Raw genomic sequence first — 27,194 nt, forward strand, 5'->3', positions numbered from 1 at the left:
TCAAATTAGTTCTCCATCGGTACGGTTTTTGGACTACAATTGGTTTAACCCGCGGTTTGGTTTAAAATGCGTCTCTTCTGGTTCTTTGCTGAATAAGTTTTTTTAAGCTAAAGAAGAAGATTAGGCCACAAATGGGATATTCAGTATTAACAATAAAATCTGTACAAAAAGGTAAAATAAGAGAAAAGGCAACGAGACATATGATGACAAAGAAAGAACACAGCTACAAAGATGTAACCATTTCAAGACAGAGCTACAATAACTCAAGATTTATATAGGCTCTGTTGTTTCTGCAAGTTACATTGGTTGGTGACACATTTCTTCAGGTGTTTTTCATTTTTTGTTGTAGTTGTTGTGTCAGCAGAGGAAACATAAGGGATTTGATCTAGTCGTGTCGCGACGGTCTTCGAGACCTTTCAAGAACCATCTGATGGCTAGGTGCTCTGAAGCATAAGTCATGAAGGCAGCTAAAATTATGGCTACACCCACCATGAGACCCAACCTGTTTAATATGCAAGTGAATCAGCAACTATAGATTCAATCATGACATATCTTAGAGAATGAATCAAGTCAAAATCTAAGGAGAAGAATGTGTTGAACCAATAACAAGAACCATTCTTAGCAAGTTTATTAAGAAAGTTTACCTCGTAAATAAAGCGGTGATTCCTAAAATGTAAGGTAAAGAAACTGCAGCAATAGCCAGAAAAGCCATCCCTAATCCATAATACAATGTAGTAACGTCACAAGACACACCTGCTCGCTGATGACCTGTTGAGACCAAAAAAAAATATGGTGAAAAAATCACTATTCTTAATTCTCAACTTTGTAGAGAATGGTACAATTATCACACTTTTTGTTTTCTTCTCATGTCCATACCTTTTCCAGAATCATCCAAGGTCAATGATTCAGACTGTATTGCTATTTTCTTTCCATGTTGATGCACAAAAAGCAAGAAGCAACCGAACAATACAGAGAAGATAGTGAAAGTCCATTCATACAACAAGACCAAGCCAGTCCATGGCATGATTTGCCTCGGCACAATCGCAAAGGAAATTCCAAGAGATATCAGAACAGCAGTAAAACAGACTACAACTGAAATCGCGCCTAAGTGTTGAGGAACCTTGGACTGTGTGCTGCCACTGTGGGGCTGTTAGACAGAAGCAATAATAACATTGTTCAGATTAGATCAATTTCTTTAAAAAAGTTAACCACGACGATTTGATGTTGAAACTCACTTGATAGCTGGGATTCATGGTAGATACACCGCTATAACCAAGTGTTCCATTAGATCTAATTTTGTAATAAAGATATCTAATCTGATTGATGAACGAGCTCCAGCACAATGAACCCTCACGACCCTGCGAGAAAATCAGAAAACATCAAATCAAATTACGATCCAGAAATGATGAATGTAGCAGAGGTGAAGGTACCAAAGAAGTCTTAACCTGAATGGATCGGTAAATGAAGAACAAAAGCGCACAAAGAGGTAACAAGAAAAGGAACTTGACGACGAGTTCATCATGTTGGTTTTTGCCACTTCCAGTTCCAGGAAGAGTTTCCTCAAGGTTTACCCTAATGCTCTGAGATTGTTCATGGTGAAATCAGCCTTAGAGAAATTCACTCAAAAGAAACCTAAAACCCTAGTGAAGAAGAAGACCTACTTGCCAAGCATCAACAGGTTTCACGAGCCATGCTGTCCACCAGTCCCAAGGCTTAAGAGGGCCTAGAGTGTAGTGAATAACGTGAAGTTTACTGTCATCAACCATCCACTGCAGAAATAATGAGAAAACTCAAGATTCAAACAGCTGAAGAAAATGACAGCTATACCTTAATCAATCAAAACAAATCCTAAATTTACCAGTACACATTCCAAGATCACTACGAGCCTGATTACAACTATGTTTCCTAACCACATACCTTATTAGCAAGCATATAAAGACCAACATCAGCGTTATATAATGTCGAAAGCCTCTCCATAGCAGGAACTGGTCTGGTTTTCAAGACTTGAGGAGATACACTAGGATCGAAAACACGAGCATTTGGGAAATCTGGGTAGTACGAATTCAAGAACCCTTGGTCTCCTCCAGTATAAGAGGACAAAGTCTTCACTTTTCGCATCATATCATTGAAAAGAGCTTCGGATGGTTCAACAACCATGACACCAGAGTTTAGCCTCTCAGAATGCTTCAAGTTTGCACAAAACTTCGAACACTTAAACAGATCCTCAATGTTCTTTACCACAATAGTATCAGCATCAAGATACACAACTGCACACACCCAAAAAAAAAACAAAGCTTTTTGAGATTCAAGTTCTCAATCCGGAATCCAAAACAAAAACCGCAGAAAAATCTTACCTTTCTTGTAATCAGTCATGTTAAAGATCTTAAGCTTTGTATAAACACCCCAGAACCTTGTTGGATGAACTTGGTTTGGATTCGCCAGTAAACTAATCTTCTCTACCTTCCATCCATCAGCCTGAAGCATACAAAATACAACAAAAGTAAATATCTTTAAACAAAGCAGAGACTGGATTTAATCAATTCAAGCTCAAACTCAATCGAAAAGAGAAAGCTTTATTTAGATCTTTGAACTTCAATAGCTAGTCAATTAAAAAAAAAACAAAACTTTGAGTGTAAAAAAGAGAATTCCCCAAACCTTAAGTAGCTTCTTAGAGTAATCAGAGACACCATCAGAGACCAAAGCGACCATATCTTTATCGGATCCAGTGTCACGAATCGATTTACCCAATACCCTAACTCCCAACAAGAACTCATCTCCATACAAAAGTGTCACATAAGCTTCTTCAGATCCAAACGAACCCTTTAACTGAATTGAAACGAGCGTGAGGAGAAAAAGAACCCGGAGACTCGCCTTGAGTCTCACCATACTTTATTTGGATCTCAATTTTCTCGTGAAAAATCCTAATTTAAGGAAAGTATACGTTGAATTGAAATTAGATAGATTTTGAAATTTCTTCGTTGTTCTTTGCTGCTCTGTGTCTTGCACTCTTGCTGAACTTGCCACCTTTGTTCCTTTCACCGCCGTCGTTTTAGAATCCGAGAGAGTTTTTGTAACCTACGACAAGTCTACCACAACTTATTCTAGATATCCCAATGTCGAGTTCTGAGACGACGTCGTTCCAGCAAACCATAACATGTTATGAAGCACATGTTCACTTAATCAGTATTCAAAACATGACAACTTGTATCACTTAGGAATCTATCTGTCCTACACATTGTGCCCGCATTGCATACAGAAACCAAATTGTAAATTAGATTTTACATCCTGAACTGAAGTATCATTTGGTCCGCTGACTTTTTTCAGCCATTCAATACAATACTTTTACAATTTTACATCATATCTAAACACTATTACACAAAACACTTCACCAAGCTTCACTGAAACAGAGGAGCTCTGTTTTCAACACATTTCATCTCCCACCCAATTATCCTTCTCCTTTGGTCCCGTAGGACCTTCCTCGCCGTAAAGCTCAATAGGAAAAAGACTCTCAAAAGAATACCTCACAATCAGAGGAAGAAGATCAAAGATCTTATTGATCTCAGCTGCAGAATCATACACTATAGTTGGTCCCCATTCTCTCATAAACTGAAGCCAGCACGGCTCTGAAACCGCTCCTTCCCCTAAATACTCTGCCGCCACGATTCTATACCTCTGGCTAGAATCCACCACGTAGTTGCTTTTCGCAACATCGTTCCTCACTCCAATCCCGAGCTTCGACGGTCCTTGGAGATACATTCCCGGGTGCGAGAAACTCGCGTGCCCGTGTTTGGACGAGTACACTACTGGTTTGTTGCTTCCTTTCACAAACTCAAGATCAGATACATCAACCCATCCTCCACCACTATGTTGTGAGAAGAACATTTGTGTAAGCTCTCCACTGAAGTTGCTTATCCGAAATGTGAAATGTTCCCAATCACCAACATGCTCTCCAACTCGGTTCATTGGTACGGTGAGAAGCCCTATTTTGAGCGTGGCTGGTCCGTTAAATGGACAAAAGATCCACATCACAATGTCCGTGAAAATCCCACCAACCGCGGGTTTCACGTGGACGTAAAGCTCTGAGCTTTCTAGATTTCCCTTCTTTAGATTACTTCTAACTTCGTCGTCTTCAGGGAGATCAATCCAGTAGCTCCCATCGTTTTCTCCACCCGCTGGCAGATTCGAGCCATCAGGGTTAATCTTTTCGCCTTGAGATGTCCCATTACGGTACAATAAAGCTCCGTTTTTAAAGAACCATGGCACGGAAGAAGGCAAGTACGTCTCCTCGGGATGGAAGTAAACCATCGGTCCATAATGGTGAATAAGTGCATGGACCTGGTCAAGATTTGGCATCCCGTTTAGGCTCGGATCAAGATTTTTCAAACAAGCAATGTTCATGGCGGCGGCTTTATTATCAGAAGACCGATCACTACTAGTGCAGCAAAAGAATGACCCAACCGCCACTCCACGAGACCAAATCCCTCTCTCGCAAGGTTTCGTGCTCCAAACGTTAAAAGATCCTACGCCAAGAACCTTCTCACTGGCTTCACAACTCTCTGTAAGATCCTCTCTTACACATCTCACTTCATCAACTTCAGGCTCCTCTGGTCCGTCGGTGACTATAACTCCCACGGCTCTGTAACCAGCCGGAGGATTAGGCAACCAGAAGTAGCAATCTGAATCTGAACTCCAAACTAAAGAATAGTTCACGGGTTGTTTCAAAGGAGGGAGATGATCATCCGCGTTATGATCGGGGTAGTTAGCCCGAGCTGCAAGAACAAAGCCTTTTAATGGCTCATTGCTTGGCTGACAGTAATGACCAAGGCAATGGAAACCATCAGGTATCCCCACAGGTTTGTAAAAAGAGGCGCATCTAGTTTTACCACGGGAAGTGCCACATTTCCAGACTCTATCGAACTCGGTGACTTTCACAACTTCGATCTCTCCAAGATTTATCCTTCCGGTAGCAAAACCACTGCCTAAAACAAAAACTAAACCAACATTAGACACAAACCAAGATAATTTGACAGCATTTAAACTAAGATAATAGTAATTAATCATAACCACAACTAAATGATCAACTTTATCGTCATCAACTATTACTCCAACTTTATCCAAGGCGGTTGTTGGCACTTAGGACATAAAGAAGAATCAAGACATATATCATCTAAACAAAATTAACCAATAAAGAAAAAAAAAAAAACATGTCTAAACAATGATTGTATTAATAGTATACCATATACCATATCCGTCTTCGTTGGTGCAACCTTAATAAATAAATACAATACGGTCATAGACATTACTGAAGCTAACAAAAAACCTACCTCGTTGCAATTATTAACATGTGCAGAAGATTAATTTCGCATAAAAGTCAGTAGCTAAAATAATACTATTGATCCCTACAACTTTTTATTAGCTTCAGTTCCATTGAATGTTCTAAGTAGTCCAATAACTTTGACCATAGAACAAATATATCTCGAATCATCAAATGTCAAACACAAAGAATCAGTAAACAGATATAAAGCTCAGGCAAACCAATGTTGAATATTCTCCAACGAATTTTATTAGTCTTTCAGAAAAAGGAAAATAAAAGTAAAAATAAAAAGGAACTAAACTGCTGAATAATCATGATAATAAATGGAAACATTAAAAGATTAGTTTTGGTTTTGATGTATGACTGATCAAAATCAATTGTTTGATTAAACAAAAGCAAATTCAAGAATTAATAAATATTTCTGAAATGAGAAGTACTTAACATAGGTTGATTGGTCAAAATTACAAATACAAAAATAAAATAAAAACTAGTTTGGTTTTGTAAGTTTAAAACTACAAATTGTATGATTTAATTTAATTATTAAAAAATATGATTAAAAAAAAATAATACAAGAATTGCAAATTATGGTTGTAAGTTGTGAACCTTGAGGCCATGGAGGAAGAGGCAAGGGTAGCGAGAAGGAAGGCTTTGACTCGTAAGATTCCGATTCCAACTCGGAGATTCCTTTGTTCCAGTAGAAGCAGTCGCAAAACATCGTTTTTTTATTTACACAGACCAAATCGGCGATTGTTTCTCCGAAGGAAAACTCCAAGGTTAATATCAGATCGGAGCTTCTCTCTCTTTTCTTCTCAGACTTCACTTCATGGCGAGGAGAGATAAACAAGTAGTACTACTTGCGTGTTAAGAGGGGAAGTTCAATGGTGGTGTGCCTTTGGTTGGAAGGAGTTTGGCCTTTTTATTTTATATTTTTCGTGCTTTATTCCTTTTTCAGATTTTGTCCCTTTCTTTATACGTTTTCTATAAAGACCCCTCTATTTGCAAATCATTCAAATATAGCCCCTAGCTAAATTAAATGTCGAGAAATTACTCGTTTCTTTCAACCACATACCTATTTTTTAGTTATCTCGAATGACCGAAAAGAGAATCATCTTGAAGATTGGTTTAAGATAACTGTCGGTTGAACGAGAATTACACACACGTCTTTTCAGAAATTTTGTATGTTTATAAAAATAAATTTTCGTGCTTTGTACTAAAAAGTTCTGTTTTTTGTGTAACCCTTCCTATTTCATTTGTTTCACTTATCCGCAAGAAGAACAACAATGCTTACAAGTTTTGTTTTATCGTAGTAGTGCGTGTTGGATGCTATGTATATAAAATACTCAATTTTAAAAAAAAATATATCTCTTTTTCAAATGTGTGTTTTGGCAAATTCCACTAATGTCTTTTTAGCTTTCTATAAGCAATCAAACTCCGATCAATCTCAAAGATACTTAAATACCAAGTCTGTGTGTGTGTTTATTTTTTATATAATTCAAACAGTCTACCATAATCAAAACTGGAGATGAAGATTTCAAAAACAAAACAATTCATGCATCAGCTGCTGAGATAGCGTGTTATATATTGACTCAACACTTGTGTTGTGATTTCAGATAAGGCTATTTTTTGTAACGTCGACCGTTATTGCAGAGATGAATGTAATATGGCCACCAACTAGTGTAATTGGTCATACGTTATCTGAAATTGCATTCATTTAACTTTTACGAAAACATTATGTCATTTTCATCAATTCGTCATGGAGATTATTATTACTATTATTTTCTAAAAAACTATTACAACATGAATCGAGCCGCCTAGTTAGACTGGACTATTTATAAATTTGATTTATACTTATTAATATCCATGTGTTATTTGCTGAAAACTAAAGATGGTGATACTTTTTGGCTGGTGAATCTGATAGTATATCAAATTTAAAGTTTCAGCTGCTTAACAGCTTAAGTTAACTAACACACTCGTACTTTCACATGCATTATACGTTATCTGATGTTTTGTTTTCTCTCCAAACTGTGTTTATGATGGGTAAATAATCTCTTTTGTCCAAAAAAAAAAAAAAGAGAAGAATGGTATCGATCTCACTGAAGTTTTGGATAAAATAGAAAGACAGAATTATAAATCAAATTGATGAAAATGAACAATACTTATTAATGGACATTTATAAATAAAACAATATAAATGGAATTAATTTTGACATTTATTCATAATCAAGACCAAAAAAGTAAATGAGGTTTATTATTTTTGTCAACGAGTAAATTAGATTTACTTTGACATTTCCCTTTAGTTACTTACAGTCTGTCAGTTACAACCAAAAAAACTAAACCTTTTTATTAGAGTGAGTCTTCTTCTTCTTCTTCTTCTTCTTCTTCTTCTTCTTCTTCACTCTTTTAAAAACTTTTTAATCTCTCCTCACAAAAACCAAAACCACAAAAAGTCTTCACCTTGTTTCGTCTTCGTCCGTCGGTCGTCACTTTTTGCTTAGCTAATAAAAGCCAGAATAAATAATTGGATTTTATATCCTTTTTCTTTTTTTTTTCTTACTGTTTTTTTTTCTTTTGTTATTATTATTGGAACACAGCTGCAATTAAGGGTAAAGCTGCAATCTTTCCCACTCACATTCATTTCTGGTCTTTGATTTTTTTTTCTTTTTCACTGCTTAGGTTCTTGTCTTTTAGGTTAGAGATCTTTACAAAAAGATCCAAAGCTGGAAACTTTCTAGTCAATGCTGGTTAAGATCTGACTTTTTCCTTCAATGTCTCTCTGAAATCCCCCCAAAATTTTATCCCCATCAGGTTTGTTCTTCTCACTTTAGAACCCTATTTATAATTGTAAGTTCTTTGAGTTTAATTCAAGACTCTCTCTTTTGGTCGTTCTTTGATTCATACAATGCGATGGATTTGTTTGTTTCTTGAATTTGTTTCTATTGTCGGTAGAGGTTTTTTTCTAGATTAGCTGCTGTTTGAGTTATCTTTCCTTTTTTAGTTCAACATGTAGTTTTCTATCCAGCTATAGTGTTTAGCTGGCGTTTGGTCTGAGAACTGAATAATCTGGCAGCTGGCAATTCTTGGGACTTAGGTACAATGTTGGTTTGTTGAATCTGATTTTTCTCAAGTCACTTTTGTTCTCTTTCTTGTCTTTTTGCGTGTTCCTTTCCATTTTTGGCTTCTTAAAGGAGAGAGGCTATGTGCATTTTCTATGGATAGATTTCTATGTTTGAGTAGCTCAAATCTTATATTTGGTGTATAAGCTTTGTGTTTCTGTGGTTTGATTACTTTGATTCAGGTCTACAAATGGTTCTTTTAACTGGCTCCTCTACTTTTTTTTTTCTGTATAAGCAGCACAAGTTATTATAGAGTTTTTTTAGTGTTTTGAGTTCTGAATTCATCGATTCTACCTCTCATCTTTTTTCAGGTGAGTAAAGCGGAGCTCAGAAGATGGGTTCAGGTTTAAACAACACATTATCTCAGAAATACAGTGGTTTGGAGCTATGGGAGATAATAGTGATTGTTCTGTCCGCTGTTTTCGTCGTAGTTTTAGCTATATCGCTATGGCTTACTTTCAGAAGAAAGACCTCTAGATCTTCTTCTAATCAAATCCCTGTTAGCCGTCAGCTTCCTACTAGTGTTCCTGAAGAAATTAAAGAGATTAGAGTTGATGAGGTTTCTTCAAGCAATGGTGGCAATGGATATCCCTCTATTAGTGAGAAATTTGGGGATAAAGAACCTGAAAAGGGGATAGTAGTAGCAGAGTCAGAAAATGGCAATAGTAGCCGGTCAGGCTCTTTTAATCACTTAGAGAAGAAAGATGGCTCGAGTGTATCTTCTGCTAATCCTTTGACAGCTCCATCTCCTTTGTCTGGTCTTCCTGAGTTTTCTCACCTAGGATGGGGACATTGGTTCACTCTTAGAGATCTTCAGATGGCTACAAATCAGTTCTCGAGGGATAATATCATTGGTGATGGTGGATATGGAGTTGTTTACCGTGGTAATCTTGTTAATGGTACTCCTGTTGCTGTTAAAAAGTTGCTCAACAATCTGTAAGTCTTAAAAAAAATGGTGAATCAAGATTCAAAATTTCTTGAATCTTCTTCTTTTACTAATGGTGGTATTTTGTATTCCTTAGAGGGCAAGCTGACAAAGACTTCAGGGTAGAAGTTGAAGCTATAGGTCATGTTCGCCACAAAAACTTGGTCCGCCTTCTTGGATATTGCATGGAAGGAACACAGAGGTATGTATGCTCTGCTGTAAGTGATATGTAGAATTTCTTCTGAACTTCACTAAACATCAGATGCTGTAACACTTAAATTAGGATGCTGGTATATGAGTATGTTAACAATGGAAATTTGGAGCAATGGCTCCGTGGAGACAATCAAAATCATGAATATCTTACATGGGAGGCACGAGTGAAAATTCTTATTGGAACAGCCAAAGCGTAAGTCTTGTGACGGTTTTTCTGTTTCTTTTTCTTGGTTATGTTTTCGTTATCCTCACCTGAGACGATGGGGGGTGATGCAGGCTCGCGTACCTTCACGAGGCCATTGAACCAAAAGTGGTGCACAGGGACATAAAGTCTAGCAACATTTTGATTGATGACAAATTCAATTCTAAAATTTCTGACTTTGGACTTGCGAAACTGCTTGGCGCTGATAAAAGTTTTATAACTACCAGAGTTATGGGTACCTTTGGGTAAGAGTACTGACTTCTCTCTGTATACTCTTTACCCTTTTTACAAGTTGCTCACTTGCTCTTGGGAACTAACTTTTTTTGGTTCTTTGTTTCCAGCTATGTAGCTCCAGAGTATGCGAATTCCGGTCTTCTGAATGAGAAAAGTGATGTCTACAGCTTTGGGGTTGTACTCTTGGAAGCTATAACTGGTAGATATCCGGTGGACTATGCTCGCCCACCACCTGAGGTAACGTTCATAAAGAGTAAAGACCATCTAAACACATAAACTCTGCTCCCTCACGAGAGTTCCCTGACATCTTCTAACCATGTTGAAGGTACATTTGGTGGAATGGCTGAAGATGATGGTCCAACAAAGACGATCAGAAGAAGTGATTGACCCAAACCTCGAAACAAAACCATCTACAAGTGCTTTAAAAAGAACACTCTTGACTGCTCTAAGATGTGTTGATCCAATGTCTGAGAAACGACCGAGGATGAGCCAAGTTGCCCGTATGCTTGAATCCGAAGAATACCCAATTCCTAGAGAGGTAGCAGAACTTTGAAAACTGCCTTCTTATGTATATTAACCATAGAATATTTTTGTTGAGTTTGCTGCTGAATTCTTTTACCAATTATGGGGATCTCAGGATAGGAGAAGACGAAGGAGTCAGAACGGGACAACAAGAGATTCAGATCCTCCAAGGAACAGTACGGACACTGACAAGAGTGAGTACCATGACCTAAAGCCTGAAGCTGGATAGCCATTGGAAATACTCGAGGTGTAAATTGTCGTAAAGTTATAAGCTTTATGTGAAGTTTCAAGTCCTTGGTTCTTCTCCAGATCTTCTGCGTTATGTGATGTTTCTTTTCTTTTGTAATAAGGAGAGAGAGAGAGGGTGAGTGAGTGTTCATCGTTCGTTGCTTGTATAGTATTTGTTTGTTTGTTGTATTGTCATTTGCTTCTCCACGTTTTGCTCTGTAGGTTGTTTTTGGACCAAGAAAACGCTATTTGCAGGTTTTGTAGGCTATTTATGTTAAGTCTTCGAGAAAACGACGTGTAGTTTGCAATGTGCTTGTGGAATATATTGTTATGTGAGACTATCTGACAACAGGTCTTTGAAGGCTTACCAACTTTAACTCTAAGAATCGACTATACAAAAGTTGAATAATTCTCTTTAGAGAGTGATACTTGTTGTTTTGTTTCCCTAGCTAAGCAGAAGCTCCATTTATGGTCTGGTTTCCTCTGGCTTTCCAATTTCTAATCTTTGCCAAACTCGTCTGCACCTTGATAATACGAGTCTCCAGCTCCAATGCTATCCCCTCTATTGCAAGCTTTCTCTGCCTCAATCTCTCATCAACATCTTCCATTTTAACTTCACTGGTAAATTTTCCAATGCATCTTTTCTTCATTTCTCTATCTTCATGTAGCCAAGACTCTGATTCCTTGGTTGCATCATCGACCATTGCCTTCTTCTCTACATTATCACATGTTTGCCTTGCATTCTCTGTTTTTTTGGCAGTTTCATCATCCTCTACACTCCTTTGCTTTACTTCCATGGAAGCATGGTTTTGACAAGGCTCTGAATCATCATCGCTATCCACCACCATATATCTTCTAGTTCTTTTTCCAAGTGTATCAGAAGCATCACCTCCAGTTTTCTCTACATCACTACACTTCTTCCTGGATCTGATCAATTGAGCAACGGGCATGTAACCATCTTCTTCATCCATAGAACTCTCATCATTATTCTCACTTATCTTATATCTCCTTGCCAACCTACGCCTCCTCGATCTGCATCTTTTAGGAAAGCCTTCGTCTAACTTCTGAATCACTTGACTCAAAGGCAATACATTGGGAGATCCATCTGTATCTATATCATCATCATCATCATCAAATGTATTCCTTGCATTAAAAGCTTCAGTTGATTCTTTCTGCATCTCTTTAGAACTCAGAGAGTCTGATACTGATTTCAACCACCAGTCTTGGTATCTCGCAGTGACAGAACCTCGATCGTGGCGTGAAGGCATGTAGAGCTTAAACCCATCAAGGGACTTACTGTAATCATCCCAAGAATCCTTTTCAGTGAAGTGTCTGTGAAGAGTAAGCAAACCTGCAGGCAGATCTTGAGACAGGCCAAATTGCATTGCAACACGATTAGGATAGTAATCCTCAACAAAACCAATCCCAACAAGCTGAGAACTCCTCACACATCGAGCAAATGAAACAAACTCTTCTTCAAGATTGTCATCAACAGTCACCCACATAGCTTCTTCAAGGTAAAAACGAAGAGGGTTCCAGTTCTTCAACGGTTAAGTGTAAGGTCGCCAGTCGAAATCATCAAAATTCAATCTCACATCCTTAGATCCTTGTGCGAGACTGTCCCACTGAGCTATCCTAGGTTCACCTTTGGGTATATCTCTAGGCTTTGGTCTAATGTTCCTGAATCTCTCCCATGCCCAAACTTGGACTAACTTAAAGAGAGACCTGAGATTAACTTTGACAGCACATTTGCCTCTAGCGAAATCACTGAGTTGACCCAAATCTTTGTACAGGGCAGCGAGAACAGCGGGGGCAAGAGCAATCCTTTCACCTCTAGCTAAACGAACAGCGATTGGGATAACATGTTTGGAAATACAACGACGAGCTCTAGCTGGAAAAACGAAAAACGAAAGCCACAGAACAAGAAAAGCTTCATGCTCCATCTGATCACCTCTACCAAAGAAGATCGATTTCCATGATCTTAAGCTCACTCTCTCACCTCTGAAAGCTTTCTTTAGTCTAAATTTCTCAAGTTTCGCTGCGGAAGCTCTCATCTCTGAGGTATCTAAAGGAGCAAAAGCAGGAGAACCCAAAACAGAAAACCCTAGAAGCACCGTTACATCCTCTAACGTAATCGTCGCTTCACCCCATGGGAAGATGAAAGATTTGGTTTCGGAACACCATTTCTCGGAAACGGAGAAGATCAGAGACGGGCTTTTCGTGATATTGTAAGTAGATGCCTTGATTGCCTCAAAAATCCCAGCTTTTTTCCAAATGGGTTTATACAAAGCTTCCATTTTTCCAAGCCAAGATACGAAATGACGCTCTGCCAACCAAAACCCAGAGAAGAAATCCCTTGAAGTCTCTAGCTGCAGAGAAGTATCAGCGCGACGGGGAAGCTTGGCTACAGTAACAGAGCCATCAATGGAGGTCGGAAAGGGTTTAAGGAAATGGGCTTTACTCAAGCAACGGCCTTTGCCGCCGTTCTCAGAAGAGACCATAACTTCTTCTCTCTCTTCGATTATGAGATTATCCATTAGTGATGATGATGGCAATGCCATGGAGGGAGAGTAGAAGAAGCAAGAAAACTAGGGATTTGAAGATCAAAAGATGGAGACTTTAATTTGCTCTATGCACGGAAAAGGAAAGATGCAATTTTTTCGTGGAAGATGCAATGTACAGTTAGAAAAAATAAAGGTTTAGACTTTAGAGAGACCGAACGGAACGCGGTTGTTTTATTTGGCAGACGAATATGGCTGACTCATCAATTAAAAAAAAAGTATTCATAACCCATCAATCTCATTTTATGTAAAATTTTTTCGAACTTATACTTCTTCCCTCCATTTCAAAATATAAGATTCCTTGCATTTCAAAATATAAGATTTTTTAGAGAAGATAATGTTTTCAAGTTTCTATATAACTTTTAGACTAGTTTAGCATTTTATATTATACAGTATTGTTTCTGATTGATTGAACTTGTTAAAAGTAAAGACTTCTTAATCTATGTGTTTTAGTTAAAACATCTTATATTTAGAAACGGAAGAAGTATTATTTATTAAAAAAAATCAGAACATCATTTATTAATTTAACTAAACGTGATTCAATCATTCAACCAACAATAAGACTTAAACAACTTATAGAGTATATATATAGTATAGGGTATAGTGATGGCAATATGGGCAAACCTACCCTATTTAACTTTAAATTCATATAAACCCATTTAAGTTTAAGCCCCCTTTAATTTTGCCCATTTAAATATTCTTAACCCATAAACCCATTTAAATCCATATAAACTCATATAAACTGAATATTATTTTTCTTTGAAGATGTATATTTCAATAACAATAAAGATGTATTTCAATAACAAAAACCTATATTTCAATAACAAAAAACATATTTCAATAACAAATGAAGATGTATGCACAATAGGTACCATTTTGAACAAATTTTTTTTTGCACTCTTGAAAGAACATAGAAAAAGAAAGCTTCACAGATACCATATGGACACATGCAGACTCATGTGTTCACCGCTTGAATCTGGTTCAGACCATACTACCGAGAGAAACTTTTGCAAAGGAACCGTTTCATCAACAACAGATTCACAAAACCTTATCCGATCTGTAAAGTGTAAAGTATCAAGAACCAGAAAATATAAATTTCAATAACAAATCTTTGAATAGGCAATAAAATTTCCAGCTAGTTCATGAAAATAAATGATTAGATAGTAAAGAGAATTTGAGGCAAACACTTACATTTGACGGTCTCCATTTCCGTGTTTCATGAAACACTATGAGTCTCATGTTCTTGAACTCTCCACCCCTGATCTTGTTGTTTTTCTAGCATTTTCATAGCAATTGTCATCACTATCCTCTAGGTACCTTCATATTCTGCAAAACCGCGCAGCTAGTTACGAGTGCAAAGTAATGCCTGGACATTTTTAGGAAGCAACTTATTTCTGCATGGTGTCAACACTCTAGATCTAATATTGAATGCTGATTTTGATGAAACCGTTGTTATTGGAATATTGAGAATACCAAGAGCTATATAAGCTACATCCTGAAGACATTTTCGGTTATCTTTCCAGTACTTAAGAACATCTAAATTTGGAAAAGATTTTTACTCTAATCTCGGCTCCTCCGAATAAATGGCTAAATGTGTCTTTGTGGTGTTAACGCCAGTTTCAGTGCTTTTCTCCAACTCAAATAGATCCTACATTAGAAAAATTCACATCAGACTAGCATTATCATCACATCATGACAATTTGACAATGGAATTTTAATGTATAAGAAGATACTTACATTATCGAAAGCATCTTCAAGTAAAGATTCACTAAGTATGTCATGTGGATTTGTTATCCTTGAAATACCCGAAGATCTAGCATGATAAACTTTATAAATCATTTCCAAATTCTTCTTAAGTTCTTTAATTTTCAGCTTAGAAGTAAAGAAATTTACTTTATGATAAGCTACTTCGAGTATTTACAGTTTTAGTGGTGGATCCAAAACAGCTCCAATAGCCAAAATAAGCTTGTAACCCTCCCAATACTTATCAAAAAGTTTCTTCATTTCCAAAGCTATTTTCTTCAAGTCATCATCATCACAATTCACATACTTGACAAACAATAACTCAATCCGCCAAACTTGAGTGAGTATACATTTGAAATGCAGACCTGTCACTAAAATCAAATTTTTGTAATATTATGTTTTTAGTATTTATCCCTTAATTTTATCATATAATATATTTTATATCTTAGGAATGTTAGATGTGTTATTAAAATCAAAATTTGTTGCATGTAATGAATTTTATTGGTCAAACTTAAATTCTATAATCTAATCAAAAAAGGATATGTAAAAAACTGCATAGAGAGAGAGAGAGATTCAGATCTGATAACTTAAAAATGAGACTATAAAAACATACTTCGCCGACGTTTTAGTTCAATCCTCTTTTACACGTCTTCTCTCTCCCGGAGTAGTAACAATGACGAAAATGCCCTTCTCCGTCGTCGTCGTCGTCTTCTTCCTCCTCTTCTCGGCCGCACCTTCAATGGCGGAGATCAAATCCCTCGTCATCTCCGACGACGCACGTCCGATGATCCTCTTCGAGAAATTCGGATTCACACACACAGGCCACGTAACCGTCTCAATCTCATCCGTCTCCGTCGTCTCCACCTCCTCAGATCCGAATCCAGAGCCTTCGCGTCTCGGATTCTTCCTCCTCTCGGAAGAGTCACTTCTCCAGGTCCTCCTCGAGATCCAGCAGAACCCTAGATTCTGCGTCCTCGATTCGCACTACGTCACTCATCTCTTCACGTTCAGAGATCTGTCACCACCTCCGAACTCCAGATTCAACCAATCTTACCCAGTCACTTCCCCTAACGAGTACTCTCTCTTCTTCGCCAATTGCGTCCCCGAAACCAAAGTATCCATGGCGGTTCGAACGGAGATGTATAACAAAGATCCCAACGGATCTAAAGACTATTTACCAGCTGGATCTACTCAATTGCCTACTCTATACTCCTTCTTCTTCCTCTGCTACGTTGCTTTCCTCGGTTTCTGGAGCTACACTTGCTACACGAACAAACTAACCGTTCATCGGATCCATCTCCTCATGGGAGGTTTGCTTTTAATCAAATCGTTGAATCTGATCTGTGCAGCTGAAGATAAACATTACGTGAAGATCACTGGAACGCCTCATGGATGGGATATACTCTTTTACATCTTCCAGTTCATCCGTGTTGTTCTTCTCTTCACCGTGATCATCTTGATCGGAACTGGCTGGTCGTTTTTGAAACCTTTCTTGCAGGAGAAAGAGAAGAATGTTTTGATCATTGTGATCCCGCTTCAGGTATTAGCCAACATTGCTTCCATTGTGATTGGTGAAACTGGACCTTTTATCAAAGATTGGGTTACTTGGAACCAAGTGTTTCTGCTCGTTGATATCATCTGTTGCTGTGCGATCATCTTCCCTATCGTTTGGTCTATTCGATCTTTGAGGGAGACTTCGAAAACCGATGGGAAAGCTGCGAGGAACTTGTCGAAGCTCACGTTGTTTAGACAGTTCTATATTGTTGTCATTGGGTATCTTTACTTCACGAGAATCGTGGTGTTTGCGCTTAAAACGATTGCGGCTTATAAGTACCAGTGGGTGAGTTTTGCAGCAGAGGAGATTGTGAGTTTGGTGTTCTATGTGATCATGTTTCATATGTTTAGGCCTGAGGAGAAGAATGAGTACTTTGCTGTTGATGATGATGAAGAAGAAGCTGCTGCTTTGGCCCTTAGGGATGAAGAGTTTGAGCTTTAGAAAAATGGAGGATTCTTCTTGGTAAGCAAAAGATTTATTCTTTTTTTTCCCCCTCACTATGTCTATGTTCAAAAGTCGTCTAATACTTCAACTGTCATTGTTCCCCTTTTTTTTTTGTTAATTTTTGTTCTTCCCTTACATTTAAATTGTCTTTGTTATCACACTTCTTCGTATGGCTTTACATTAATGCGGATCCTTGGGGCTGTAGCAAATTTTATTTGAAAGATTATACTATCATCATTTTCAAAATTATGTATCAGTGTTGTTAACAACTTACAGTTCAACATTTTTGCTTATTCGAACCATATTTTTACTGAAACCACACTATTTCAGCATCTAACATCCACAATTTAGATCTGTTTCAACTTGGTTTAAAGACGGAAAGAGAGAAAAAAAAATACACACGCCATTGCTCATTACTACATTTAGCCATTAACAAATAATTCCTCTCTCTCTCCATCACAACCATACCAGTGAACGTGCTTGGCACTATCCAAAACATACAATATAAAGACAAAAAAATATAGAGGGCTGTAGGATTTGTGAAAAACAATTATATGATATATAGTTTGTCTATAATTTCAACAACAGATTCTGAAGTAACCATCATGTCCACCAACGATGAACAATCTGGAGAATGGTAAAACACAAATGGTTGATAAATCTGATTTGACTCTTCCTCCTTTCTCCGCCATATATAGTTTCTGTGGTATAATCCGCTGCTGCTGCTGTTGCTCCTCCTGTCAATTGGACAAAACCGGTCATTTTCACACACTTTACCTTGTTTTCACGACGGTTCTATGCTTAAAACGACTATAAAACATGGTTCTTTGATCACATTTTAATATTAGTTTAGGCTTATAGTGATCAAGGCGTGTTTGCTTTAACTCAATACGGAGTGAGAATCTATACCTCGTCTTGAGCCTTTGACAGTGGGAAAATCCCGATATTGTTTCTTGAGATGGAGATTACATCCTTGCCCCAGATGGAGAAACCCGAAACACCGTCGTTGTGTCCTTTGACAATAAAAGGCTGTGGTGTCCAGCTCCTGTTTTACCAGAAAGATAATAAACCAGTATTTTATCACATGTAGATACCAAGGAAAACTAAAACAAAAACTCACAAGAAAACAAAAAACCGTTATGATTGTTTTGCTTACTTCCTTAAGTCCCAGATCCGTAAAGTTTTGTCAAGTGAGCTGGAAACAAGTAAATGGCTCTCAGGTGCCGCTAACTGCAAGAACAAATAATTCGAAGATGAGATTGAGAAGAAAGGCCACATTAATTGTGGAAATAAGCTTAATTCACCTTTGTCACGTATCCGTCGTGAGCTCTCCAGGAGGAAATAAATCCACTTTCCCTCAAGTCAAATAGCCTACACTGGCCAGAACTAAAACCAGCTGCAATCCAAGAAGGTGATACTGAAACTCCGTCTCCATGTTTTGTTTGAGACCCTCCTGAACAAAGAGCAGATACGAGAGAACTAAATCCAGATTCAATAGGTTCTCCTCCCCAAAGTTGAAGCTTCTGGCCTCGAGCTAGATCAATAAACCTGAATTTTGCAGTGGAATTGAGTAAAAATTGTTGCATATTACACCTAATGCTTTTTTTTTTTTTTTTTTTTGAATTTTTAGTGTAGTGGATGTTACTTTACCTGAGGGCACCGAATCCGGTTCCAACAACGAGCTGATCCATGTATTCTAAATAATGCATACATGTATACAAGTTCTCATCGAATATCCCACTTGATAATCCATGTGATGCAATTCTATTAGACTGATTTGAATTATTCTTTGATGACGGGTATGAGGGAGCTTGATCTTGATCAGTCTGTGACTCGGAAAACAAAGATATCAGTTTCCCGGTTTGGCTGTTCCACACATGTATAGTTCCGTCACAAGATGCTATCTTTCCGGTAGATGACAGTATACTGATGTCATTAACAACCTAAAATATACAAGAAACAATTAGGTGCATACTTCCTATTTTATGGGTAAGAGAGTAATTATCTGCATGCCGTAAGATGGTAATGATAAGACAAGGAACCAACCTCTTCATGGGCATGATAACTAGATACACAACTAAAGCTGGCTAGTTCCCACTTCTGAACAGTTCCCTTAAACCCTGGATCAATTCCTGAGGTGAAAACTGTGCACTCATCTTCAGAAACCACTAAAGATCTTAGAGCTCCATGGTGGGCACGCGCAGAAGACAAAACAGATGCTCTAGTTTTCCATTGATTCTCATCTTTGAGGTTTCCAAAACGCCCAATGTCAAGCCCTTCCCAACAAGCTACTGGACTAGGAAACCATGACCACGGTTCACGCGCCAAAGGGTTTGAAACTGCTTCTTGTTCTTCAACTGGGACATGCATATGAGGTATTAACTGATTTGAATTTCTCAACCCCTGTGATTGGGGAACCAACCGTCCAGATCCGTTGAGCAACATCTTAGGAGGCTGTTTAGATGCAGGGCCCTTGGTTAGAACAGGCCTAGCTACCATATTATGTCGAGAAGATCGTCCTGTGTATTCCCACTGAATCAAAATAGATTCAGCGATAAATGTTCATAGCTCAATGGAAATCCGTATATATCAAATTTTATTGCAACGGAAACCAGAGTTCCTCTATAGATTAAGAGAAAATACCTTCCAGTTATGATGCTTTAGCAGATATTGCTCAAGGAGTAGCCAGGTTGGACAACCTTGACGTAACTTCTCCATACCAAGAAGTGAGGCGAAAGAAGGATAGAGAAGTAACCTGTAATTCCTACAACGTTAGAAAATAAATAGGAACATACAAAAAGTTATTTACTAACGATTTAGGTGAAACACGCACACAAGATCCATACGGCTTTTGATTGGAGATTCTGGATGAAAATTTTGCTTGGCAGCCCTGATCTTCCAGCTTAACGAGTCAGATGCATCTGTACTTCTCTCAGAAAAAGCAAACTCATCGAAAAGCTCCTTCAACTGTGGAAGAACATGCAATGCAGTCAACTCTTGTCCAAGCCGCTGGCAAATTGACATCAGGGAAGTTGCAGCAAACTGAAACATTGAAGAAAGCAACATTTTAAAAAGAATATCAAACGTTAAAAAAGCCTTCCATATGTTTGCAAAGAGCAGTAAAGAGGTGTACTGATGGACCCTCTTATAAATAAGGCAATGATACATGCCTGATAATGCACATACCAATAGAACAAACTTCACAACAGAGCCACTAAAAAAAAACTAATTTTTTTTTTCAAGTCAATCTTCTTTCACCACTTAGAGTGAGTTACTCAATGACAACTTAAACCAGGTCGTACATCTTGATTATACATCATTATCCTCAAAGTTACTGATTAAGTAAAATAGAAAAAGAAAATCAAGAATACCTGAAGGACCCGCAACTCAAGATTTTTCTGCATAAGAACTCTTACATGTAGGCACAACCGACCCTATGTAATAATAAGACAATCCACAACAATAAAAATAAAACGTAAGTGCTTAACGTAAACAACAGTAAAGATAGACAGAGCAAAATTTTAAAACATACTTTGGTCAGCTCATGTATAATCAACTCGTCTGATATAAGAGCAATTAGACCATCGAGTGTGATTAGGCAATCAGTCAGCGCCAACGAACACCAGCTATGAACCGGCTCTGGTTTTTTCATAGAAGAAAGATCGATACAGAAGCAAACAACATGTTCAAGCAATGGCAGCATCTGTTTGACAATGAAGTTCACGCCCAACAGTCTCCCTGAAAATTTAACAATACGACAACCATTTAGCTAGATCTGAAATTTCCAGGTAAAGCAAGTTGCTTAAACTAACAGATAGGGTGTACCAATTCTGACCAGCAGATCAATCCCATCAGTGCATATTCCTTTTCCGAAGTAACTAATCAGAGGCAGTACAGTCTGTATCAAGGGACAAGTCAGCATCCAGAACAGAAACTCAGAAACATGTAACATACCCGATGAAAGGTACATTGTATATAAAAAATTGAGTGGAGGACAAGAACAGGAAATCTTCTCTGACCTGATGTACTGTAACAGGGGTACCAAGCTCTTCGCTTGAACCAATCAGCAGCACAGAAGCTGCAGAAGCCGAGATCTTGTCCGGAGAATTATACAAGTTTGATATGACTAAAGGATGAATCATTTCAAGATATACTCTCTTTCCAATTTGATTCCATAGTTCCCTCACAAACGAATCTTGAAGAAGTGAAACTTTCAAATGCGAGTAACCTGTGGTCTAACATATGATACTCTGTCAGAAGACATTAATTAAACTTAACAACAGAAATTTAGATTCAGAAATTCCATCAGGAACCAACAATATCTGTGTACCAGTAAGATCTTCTGGATAGAAGGCAAGACAAGTCTCTGCACTGCCATTGGTGTCAAAGATTTTGTAAATTCCTTGAGAAGTACATAAGCCAATTCACACTCGTCCTCAGATAAAGGTGTTGTCACTAGTGGCAAACAGTACACAGCACACATCTCTGCAACAAATGTTCCCATTGTTTTCAAGGCTCCCTGTTTGGCAAAACTTGCAGCATAACACAAGCGTGTTTGATCTTTAGCCAAAAGGTGAAGTGGAGCAGCAAACAAGTGAGCTGACCTCACTGTAGCTGAGAAATACGGAGAGTCCAGAAGACTCTTTGCTGAGGGCCTCCTACATGTTTCGAAAGGAGAGAGTAATTAGGCATTCACACCTAAAAAAGACAAAAATGTGTAGTAACACATTTTTCTATCAGCACATATCACGCAGTCATAAACATAGTGAAGTAACAAAGAAGAACAGGGTTTACCTTCTCCAATCTTGTTCAATACATGCTTCGACAAGTACCTGAGTAGGAGGAGGAAGTTCCTTGACCAATTCAGGTATGTCACCACCTTCTAAATAAGCAGCCAAAGACACAGAGTTGAATAGCGGCCTCATCAAATAAAGTTCTGCCAGGACACAGCCTATAGAAAAAATATCCCCTGCAATGTCCTTAGAAAAGTTTCTTGCGCAGAAATCTTGCCGCCAAAGTAACAACTCCTGAAGTTCTGTCGATGCTTTGTCTCTCACCTCCATATGCTCCAATAAATAATTCAAACTTATACTTGATGGTAAACCTTTGTTTTCTGAAGTTCCAGGGAGACTATTATTTACTTTGTTAGTGTTTTCACTGGAAGAATCATGCAAAGGAGACTCAACTAAGTTTTGATGAAGGTGATACTCTGGACTTAGATGTGATGCATGATCAGAAAATGCAGATGCCTCTTCAGTTTCTTCCAGATAGTCATCAGCTTGGAGGATGATGGACCTCTTGTTGTCCACACCAAAGCCATGAAATGTATGCATTTCTAGTTCATTTCTACTTTGTTCCTTTTCGCGAGAATAACCAAGGCGCACCGGATGAGGCCGAAAAAAGAGTTGACGACGTCCAACTGACCTTGGTACTGTCGGCTCAGATGAAGACAACATAACATTCTTTGCAGTAATAGCAGCCTGTCCTGACATTTTGTAACCAAAAGTAATATCAATCCAGTGATGTATTAGAGATGAAACATGGGGGCTTTCCAGGGCATCTCGATGCAATTTAATGAACTCCTCAGGGCTGCTTGTCCATGGAGGTACAGCTAAATCAGACATACTAGGATGAACGGAGCAAAAGATGCGGGGATCGCAGTAAAACTCAGGGATGCACTCGTCAGGGGTCCAATCATAAAGCCTTTGCATGTCAGAGGGATACTCATTAGGCTCATACACAGACCGAACTGCCTTTCGCAGGACACTCAGTGGTAGTCTTCTTGCTTTGTAGCTGCAAACAGCCAGCTCAGACAGACATTCATCCGAAACATGATGCGGAGACTCAAATGTCGAATAGGTGAAATCTAATTGTTCATCTCCTTTTGCCAATCTCCATTTGCTTTTTCTCAAATCCCGCCAGCCTGAGTCACTATCATTTTCAGGTTTTTTGCTGAAATCTATGACCCACGGCATTACCGGATGAAATGTGTGATCCCCCCACCGTCGACCTGCTAGTTTGTTTAATACGAGTAAATACTCAAAATTACTTAACTCTCCTCTCCACCATTTATTAAAGTGAGTCTGCCAGTCCAAATCTGAAGAAATTTTAAGATCGGCATAAAGGCCATAAGAATAACAACCCTCTGCACACCACCATCTTCTTGAAGCAGATGAATTGGCATCTCTAGAACCTACATCCGGCTTGCTACAGATCTTTAACCAACTCCATAATGAATCAGACAGAAATATGCTTGATGGACGAATGTCCCCATGCGAAACCCTCAATCCATGCAAGTGAGCTAACGCAGAGAATAGCTGATATATCAGAAAATCTCTATGCCATTCTGACTTAATAGCACCGGGGCTGTAGTGGAGAATATTTTCTAAGGTATACGGGGCTTTGGGGAGCACTGAGACCAAACAATCAGATGATGTCAAAAGTCCTAAGACCGGAGCTAGATTCGGATGCCTCAGAGATCGAATTTTGCTGTTCTCCTCAGACAATGGTAACCCAAGAAGACGAAGGAAACTGTGGATTTCTTGTCCAGATGGCTTCCCATCAATCAGGCGATGTAGAGAGGCTAAAACTTGATCTTCTGGACACTCAGAAAGGAAACTAGTAGCAAGATTTTGAAGATCAGATGCAGCTGAAAGCTCATTTGAAGACCACTTCCTAATCTGAGCAATTGGTAAAAGTGCAGCTATTCTTCTCCAACATGAAAAACTACCTGAAAGCTCGCAAGTAACACTTCCACAAGTAATGCTCTCTGTATCATCATCTTCAGTAGCCTGAGAGCCACTGTGTGAACAACCCAAACACTCATCAGATTCAACAGCATCATTTGAATTTCCACCTTCTCGATCTCCAACAACACATCTATCGCTGCAAATTAAAAAAAAAAAAAAAAAAAAAAAGAAGTTTGCTCAACCACAAATATTTTGACAAATTCAAGTCTTAGCCTAAGGAGAAAAAGACCGTACACGTAATTGGCTAAGCAACCATGTTCTTCCTTCCGGAGATACTCCAAAACGAACTGAGACGAAGTGGATTCACAAGAAGAAGAAGCAGATACTTCCTCGCTAGAATCAGAAACCTACACAAACACCAATTTGAAGAAGCAGCTCTAATTCCCATACTTCCACCATTGAAATCTACAATACAAATTATGACTAGAGGAAGGAGAATAAAGGGACTAGACCTCAACGACGGCGGAGGATCCAAAAGGTAGCGGCGAATCGGTCAGGCCGTAAGAGAAGACGATCTGGTCGGAGAAGTCTGATTTGATACGTTGATCAAGGCAATCGAAGCAGAGGTCACTTGCTTCACCTCGCATCCCTTCTTTTTTTGGGAGGAAGAGAGACGGTCGTCGTCGCAATGGATCCGATCAATCTCGGCGACCTGAAAGGAGAAAAAAGCGCGGCCAAACAACGCCGTGTTTTCTCCTGAACGACGACGTTTTAACCTTTTCGTTATTATTATTATTTTTTTTGCTTTTTTTGTTTTTGGTCACCTTTTCGTCTCCCTCCTCCTCCTGTCTTTATGTTTTCAGATTTTTTTGACAAAATTTTCAAAACATAAAAAATAAGACGGCCGTCAAAGGTTTCGGTGATCGGGAATTGCAATGGGAGGAGGAGGAGGAGGAGGTGGAGGAGCAATTAACGAAGAGCTGACCGAAGATGAGAAGAGAGCTCTGAGAGGAAGCAAATTCGCTCCTCTTACTTCTCTTCCCTCTTCTTCTCGCTCTAAGCCTCTCCCCAGGTTCTCTTCTTTTTTTCATTTTTTTTTCACTCCTTCGGGTTTTTTTTTCTTCTTCTCGATTTGAAAATTCTAGACTTTCATGGCTGTTGTTATTGATATATACAGATTGGCTCATCCAGGTGGACCCTTGAAGACGAACAAAGCGGCGGCTTTAGCCAAGTTTCTAGAGAGGAAGCTGCAAGATCCTAATGGGTTAGCTTCCATTAATCCGCATCTTATTGAGTTAGCCGTCAAAAACGCCAAAGACACTGTTATTTCGAGTGAGTACTTTTAAAGCACGATTCTTTCTTTCTTTCTTTGATAATGGTGTTTGTTCGAAAAAGGTTTGTAATTTGGAGTAGGCTGTTTGAGCGGCTTTAGGCAATTGAAAGATGGCAATGGCATTGTCCTGTGATTTATAAGGCTTTCTTGGTAGTGTTGTAGAAGACCATGTAGTTAGCCTAAAAGACCTTATCAAGACCTCACCATGTAATTGCAATGATAGCTCAGCATTAGCTGAGAGCTGAGGTGCTACCCAAAATATGGTGAGGTCTTGATAAGGTAGTCTTATTAAGTGTAGTGCAGGACTATTATAACCAAGACTGATTGTAACAAGCCTATCGGTTAGTTGAGAACTAAGGTTTAAAGGGGAGCGAGCTGAAGGAATGAGTTGAGAACTAAGGTTTGGGAGAGTTTAGGTCGCGATAGAATTGACCTTTGTTCTCTGGTCGTCTTCTGTAATTGATTGAGAGAATGAATAAAGAGAGAATCACATCTGGTTCTTATCAGGTCTATTGGATTCTCAAGTTTGGTTGGGCATTAGTGTTGAAAGCTAGGGACAAGTCTTCTGAAATTGTAGCTCAGTTCAAGTTAAGGAATACAGAAGAACCTTAACAATTGGTAAACTCTCACCTTCAGTGGTCAAGGAGAACTATAAAAAGTGGGATATGTGAGTAGAAACTGTGGGTTGCATCAAACTTGAGACCTTGTAAGTTTGGCAAGAAGTTCGCGTAGAATTTTTTCAAAGGTCATGATTGTGCAGGAGATGTATATGGCATTGAGACTTCACTACATCATTGCAAATAAAGATCGTGTATTGATGCATTCCATGGGTTTTCCTCTGTCAACTTAGCTTGAAGAGAGTTTAGCAGTCATAAAATGTTAGTACATAGTGACTATTTGCCTGAAACTAGATTTACACTATAAGTTCATTGAAACTGTGGACTAAGTTTAGCTCACTTCAAAGTTTGGAATAATCATGTATTCATGGTATTCCTATATGGTCGGTGAAAACAGCGTAGCACACTAACATGGAGAGATTTACTTTTATCCGAACCAATCTATATGGAGAAAAAAATGCATGTATCAGTTATGTTATTGGGAAACATATATGGCCGAATGAGGTTTATCTTAAACTCTGGGGTATTGAATGTGAAGGCTTAATCTGTATGATACTCTCTTGGTCTCAGGTGAGGCGTCTAGTTCAGGAAGGAGAATCCAACACGTTGCCTCATTCGAGGACGTCGAGGTAGCTATTCTCTCTACTCTCTTTCATTCTATCTGGACAAGGAATAAAAGTTCTAGAATATGTTCTGCTGACCACTTCGTACACCTGCGTCATCATGTTTAGGTATCTTCTGATGACGATAAGATAGAGAACACTAAGCTTAGCAAAAAGAAAAAGAAGAAAAACGCAAAGAAGAAAAAAGATGAGAAAAAGAAGAAGAAAAACAAAAAGCATAAGGTTATCTCCCTCACTCCCTTTTTCCTTATCTCATCTTTCTACTTGCTTTTCGTTTCCCCCACACAGATTTTTGTAAAGTCTGTTTACGTTACTTTCTGGATTCCATCGTTCATATCTGCGTGTGGAAAACTTTTTTGAAAGGGACAGATCACAGTCGATGAAGATGCTAAGTTAAAGAGACCCAATAAGAAGTTGAAGCTTTAATTTCCTTTTTTTGGCTATACGTTACTGGGTGGTTTAGCTAGGTCTTCAGCAGAACAAACTCAATCACTGGTATCTGTTGGATCCAAAGAATCTGTTACTCCGATGGTTTTAGCTAAGATTAGCATCATGATCTTTCTTCTTTATGTCGATTAGCTCTCTCCGGAGTCATTTGGTTAAATCTGAAACTGGAGTTGTATGTGATATTAGAACAAATAGCTTCATGAATCTGAAATTTGTATTTTTTGGTTGGAACATCAATTGAAAGTGTCTTTAACCTTTTAGATCATAGTTATGAGACCAGTTCCAATTAGTAATGATCTGCATAAGTTCATTGTATGAACATTTTATCTAACAGAGCTCATGGGTACACAAGTGTGTCCCACTTCCAAGGGACAAGACGAAACACAATAATTTCAAATCAGGGAGAGAACAAAAATTAAACTACTATAATTT

At 38.4% G+C, this 27,194-nt stretch overlaps 7 protein-coding genes across 20 annotated transcripts; 3 read left to right on the top strand and 4 right to left on the bottom strand.

The window, feature by feature from the left end:
* Positions 1 to 120: 120 nt before the first annotated feature.
* On the bottom strand, positions 121 to 3,144 carry LOC104706156 (inositol phosphorylceramide glucuronosyltransferase 1). The gene is made up of 9 exons (XM_010422309.3): positions 2,656 to 3,144; positions 2,355 to 2,475; positions 1,918 to 2,267; positions 1,662 to 1,769; positions 1,446 to 1,580; positions 1,236 to 1,358; positions 877 to 1,147; positions 645 to 768; positions 121 to 502 (listed from the first exon to the last, which is right to left on the bottom strand). The coding sequence occupies exons 1-9, from the start codon at positions 2,884 to 2,886 to the stop codon at positions 358 to 360; spliced, it is 1,608 nt and encodes a 535-aa protein (XP_010420611.1). The 5' UTR covers positions 2,887 to 3,144; the 3' UTR covers positions 121 to 357.
* A 107-nt stretch (positions 3,145 to 3,251) lies between these two features.
* Positions 3,252 to 6,314, bottom strand: LOC104706157 (hypothetical protein At1g04090). The gene is made up of 2 exons (XM_010422310.2): positions 5,918 to 6,314; positions 3,252 to 4,979 (listed from the first exon to the last, which is right to left on the bottom strand). Exons 1-2 carry the CDS (start codon positions 6,027 to 6,029, stop codon positions 3,421 to 3,423), a joined length of 1,671 nt encoding a protein of 556 aa, XP_010420612.2. The 5' UTR covers positions 6,030 to 6,314; the 3' UTR covers positions 3,252 to 3,420.
* A 1,298-nt stretch (positions 6,315 to 7,612) lies between these two features.
* Positions 7,613 to 11,091, top strand: LOC104706160 (putative receptor-like protein kinase At5g18500). 3 transcript variants are annotated; one of them, XM_010422312.3, is made up of 9 exons: positions 7,613 to 7,916; positions 8,002 to 8,118; positions 8,738 to 9,362; positions 9,449 to 9,553; positions 9,635 to 9,757; positions 9,841 to 10,011; positions 10,108 to 10,237; positions 10,326 to 10,538; positions 10,638 to 11,091. In XM_010422312.3, the coding sequence occupies exons 3-9, from the start codon at positions 8,761 to 8,763 to the stop codon at positions 10,749 to 10,751; spliced, it is 1,458 nt and encodes a 485-aa protein (XP_010420614.1). In that variant the 5' UTR covers positions 7,613 to 7,916; positions 8,002 to 8,118; positions 8,738 to 8,760; the 3' UTR covers positions 10,752 to 11,091. The 3 variants fall into 3 exon arrangements, with proteins under 3 accessions (XP_010420614.1, XP_010420616.1, XP_010420615.1); XM_010422314.3 differs by lacking the exons at positions 7,613 to 7,916; positions 8,002 to 8,118 and adding an exon at positions 8,155 to 8,401; XM_010422313.3 differs by lacking the exons at positions 7,613 to 7,916; positions 8,002 to 8,118 and adding an exon at positions 8,400 to 8,608.
* LOC147939667 (uncharacterized) lies at positions 11,051 to 12,255 on the bottom strand. Its single transcript, XM_087460724.1, has one exon. The coding sequence runs from the start codon at positions 12,253 to 12,255 to the stop codon at positions 11,200 to 11,202; it is 1,056 nt and encodes a 351-aa protein (XP_087316850.1). The 3' UTR covers positions 11,051 to 11,199.
* A 3,265-nt stretch (positions 12,256 to 15,520) lies between these two features.
* On the top strand, positions 15,521 to 17,299 carry LOC104706161 (protein CANDIDATE G PROTEIN-COUPLED RECEPTOR 7). The gene has a single exon (XM_019228327.2). It carries the CDS (start codon positions 15,728 to 15,730, stop codon positions 17,048 to 17,050), a length of 1,323 nt encoding a protein of 440 aa, XP_019083872.1. The 5' UTR covers positions 15,521 to 15,727; the 3' UTR covers positions 17,051 to 17,299.
* Positions 17,300 to 17,459: 160 nt separating this feature from the next.
* LOC104706163 (protein GFS12) lies at positions 17,460 to 24,564 on the bottom strand. Of its 10 annotated transcripts, none has more exons than XR_015563382.1 (16): positions 24,255 to 24,389; positions 24,037 to 24,149; positions 21,848 to 23,938; positions 21,384 to 21,711; positions 21,073 to 21,281; positions 20,889 to 20,951; positions 20,586 to 20,791; positions 20,425 to 20,487; positions 19,900 to 20,095; positions 19,697 to 19,808; positions 19,100 to 19,585; positions 18,704 to 18,996; positions 18,358 to 18,601; positions 18,210 to 18,283; positions 17,963 to 18,098; positions 17,460 to 17,790 (listed from the first exon to the last, which is right to left on the bottom strand). XR_015563382.1 is itself a non-coding variant. In XM_087460725.1 (16 exons), the coding sequence occupies exons 1-16, from the start codon at positions 24,387 to 24,389 to the stop codon at positions 17,632 to 17,634; spliced, it is 4,938 nt and encodes a 1,645-aa protein (XP_087316851.1). In that variant the 5' UTR covers positions 24,390 to 24,564; the 3' UTR covers positions 17,460 to 17,631. The 10 variants fall into 10 exon arrangements, 3 of the variants coding, with proteins under 3 accessions (XP_087316851.1, XP_087316852.1, XP_087316853.1); XR_015563381.1 differs by having other exon boundaries at positions 20,879 to 20,951; XR_015563379.1 differs by having other exon boundaries at positions 21,073 to 21,288.
* Positions 24,565 to 24,677: 113 nt separating this feature from the next.
* LOC104706162 (uncharacterized) lies at positions 24,678 to 27,027 on the top strand. Of its 3 annotated transcripts, none has more exons than XM_019228328.2 (5): positions 24,678 to 24,814; positions 24,920 to 25,074; positions 26,263 to 26,321; positions 26,424 to 26,537; positions 26,679 to 27,027. In XM_019228328.2, the coding sequence occupies exons 1-5, from the start codon at positions 24,678 to 24,680 to the stop codon at positions 26,739 to 26,741; spliced, it is 528 nt and encodes a 175-aa protein (XP_019083873.2). In that variant the 3' UTR covers positions 26,742 to 27,027. The 3 variants fall into 3 exon arrangements, with proteins under 3 accessions (XP_019083873.2, XP_010420621.2, XP_010420620.2); XM_010422319.3 differs by having other exon boundaries at positions 26,685 to 27,027; XM_010422318.3 differs by having other exon boundaries at positions 26,424 to 27,027.
* The last annotated feature ends 167 nt before the right edge of the window (positions 27,028 to 27,194 follow it).

This window comes from Camelina sativa, chromosome 8 (genome assembly GCF_030686135.1).
Source record: "Camelina sativa cultivar CO46 ecotype springtype chromosome 8, ASM3068613v1".
Classification (NCBI taxonomy): Eukaryota; Viridiplantae; Streptophyta; class Magnoliopsida; order Brassicales; family Brassicaceae; genus Camelina; species Camelina sativa.

What these genes read in the sequence shown, in the direction of transcription:
- LOC104706156 (XM_010422309.3), bottom strand. Translation starts at nt 2,886, where the DNA reads ATGGTGAGACTCAAGGCGAGTCTCCGGGTTCTTTTTCTCCTCACGCTC. An exon ending in CCATGAATCCCAGCTATCAA is followed by an intron (nt 1,148 to 1,235) that starts GTGAGTTTCAAC and finishes TCTGTCTAACAG; the next exon opens with CCCCACAGTGGCAGCACACA. An exon ending in CTTGGATGATTCTGGAAAAG is followed by an intron (nt 769 to 876) that starts GTATGGACATGA and finishes TGGTCTCAACAG; the next exon opens with GTCATCAGCGAGCAGGTGTG.
- LOC104706157 (XM_010422310.2), bottom strand. Translation starts at nt 6,029, where the DNA reads ATGTTTTGCGACTGCTTCTACTGGAACAAAGGAATCTCCGAGTTGGAA. An exon ending in TCTTCCTCCATGGCCTCAAG is followed by an intron (nt 4,980 to 5,917) that starts GTTCACAACTTA and finishes TTTTTGTTTTAG; the next exon opens with GCAGTGGTTTTGCTACCGGA.
- LOC104706160 (XM_010422312.3), top strand. Translation starts at nt 8,761, where the DNA reads ATGGGTTCAGGTTTAAACAACACATTATCTCAGAAATACAGTGGTTTG. An exon ending in TGCATGGAAGGAACACAGAG is followed by an intron (nt 9,554 to 9,634) that starts GTATGTATGCTC and finishes CACTTAAATTAG; the next exon opens with GATGCTGGTATATGAGTATG. An exon ending in AATACCCAATTCCTAGAGAG is followed by an intron (nt 10,539 to 10,637) that starts GTAGCAGAACTT and finishes TGGGGATCTCAG; the next exon opens with GATAGGAGAAGACGAAGGAG.
- LOC147939667 (XM_087460724.1), bottom strand. Translation starts at nt 12,255, where the DNA reads ATGTGGGTGACTGTTGATGACAATCTTGAAGAAGAGTTTGTTTCATTT.
- LOC104706161 (XM_019228327.2), top strand. Translation starts at nt 15,728, where the DNA reads ATGACGAAAATGCCCTTCTCCGTCGTCGTCGTCGTCTTCTTCCTCCTC.
- LOC104706163 (XM_087460725.1), bottom strand. Translation starts at nt 24,389, where the DNA reads ATGCGAGGTGAAGCAAGTGACCTCTGCTTCGATTGCCTTGATCAACGT. An exon ending in GGTTGCTTAGCCAATTACGT is followed by an intron (nt 23,939 to 24,036) that starts GTACGGTCTTTT and finishes TTTAATTTGCAG; the next exon opens with CGATAGATGTGTTGTTGGAG. An exon ending in TGATCTGCTGGTCAGAATTG is followed by an intron (nt 20,792 to 20,878) that starts GTACACCCTATC and finishes TTAAATTTTCAG; the next exon opens with GGAGACTGTTGGGCGTGAAC.
- LOC104706162 (XM_010422318.3), top strand. Translation starts at nt 24,678, where the DNA reads ATGGGAGGAGGAGGAGGAGGAGGTGGAGGAGCAATTAACGAAGAGCTG. An exon ending in CGCTCTAAGCCTCTCCCCAG is followed by an intron (nt 24,815 to 24,919) that starts GTTCTCTTCTTT and finishes TGATATATACAG; the next exon opens with ATTGGCTCATCCAGGTGGAC. An exon ending in CAAAGACACTGTTATTTCGA is followed by an intron (nt 25,075 to 26,262) that starts GTGAGTACTTTT and finishes TCTTGGTCTCAG; the next exon opens with GTGAGGCGTCTAGTTCAGGA.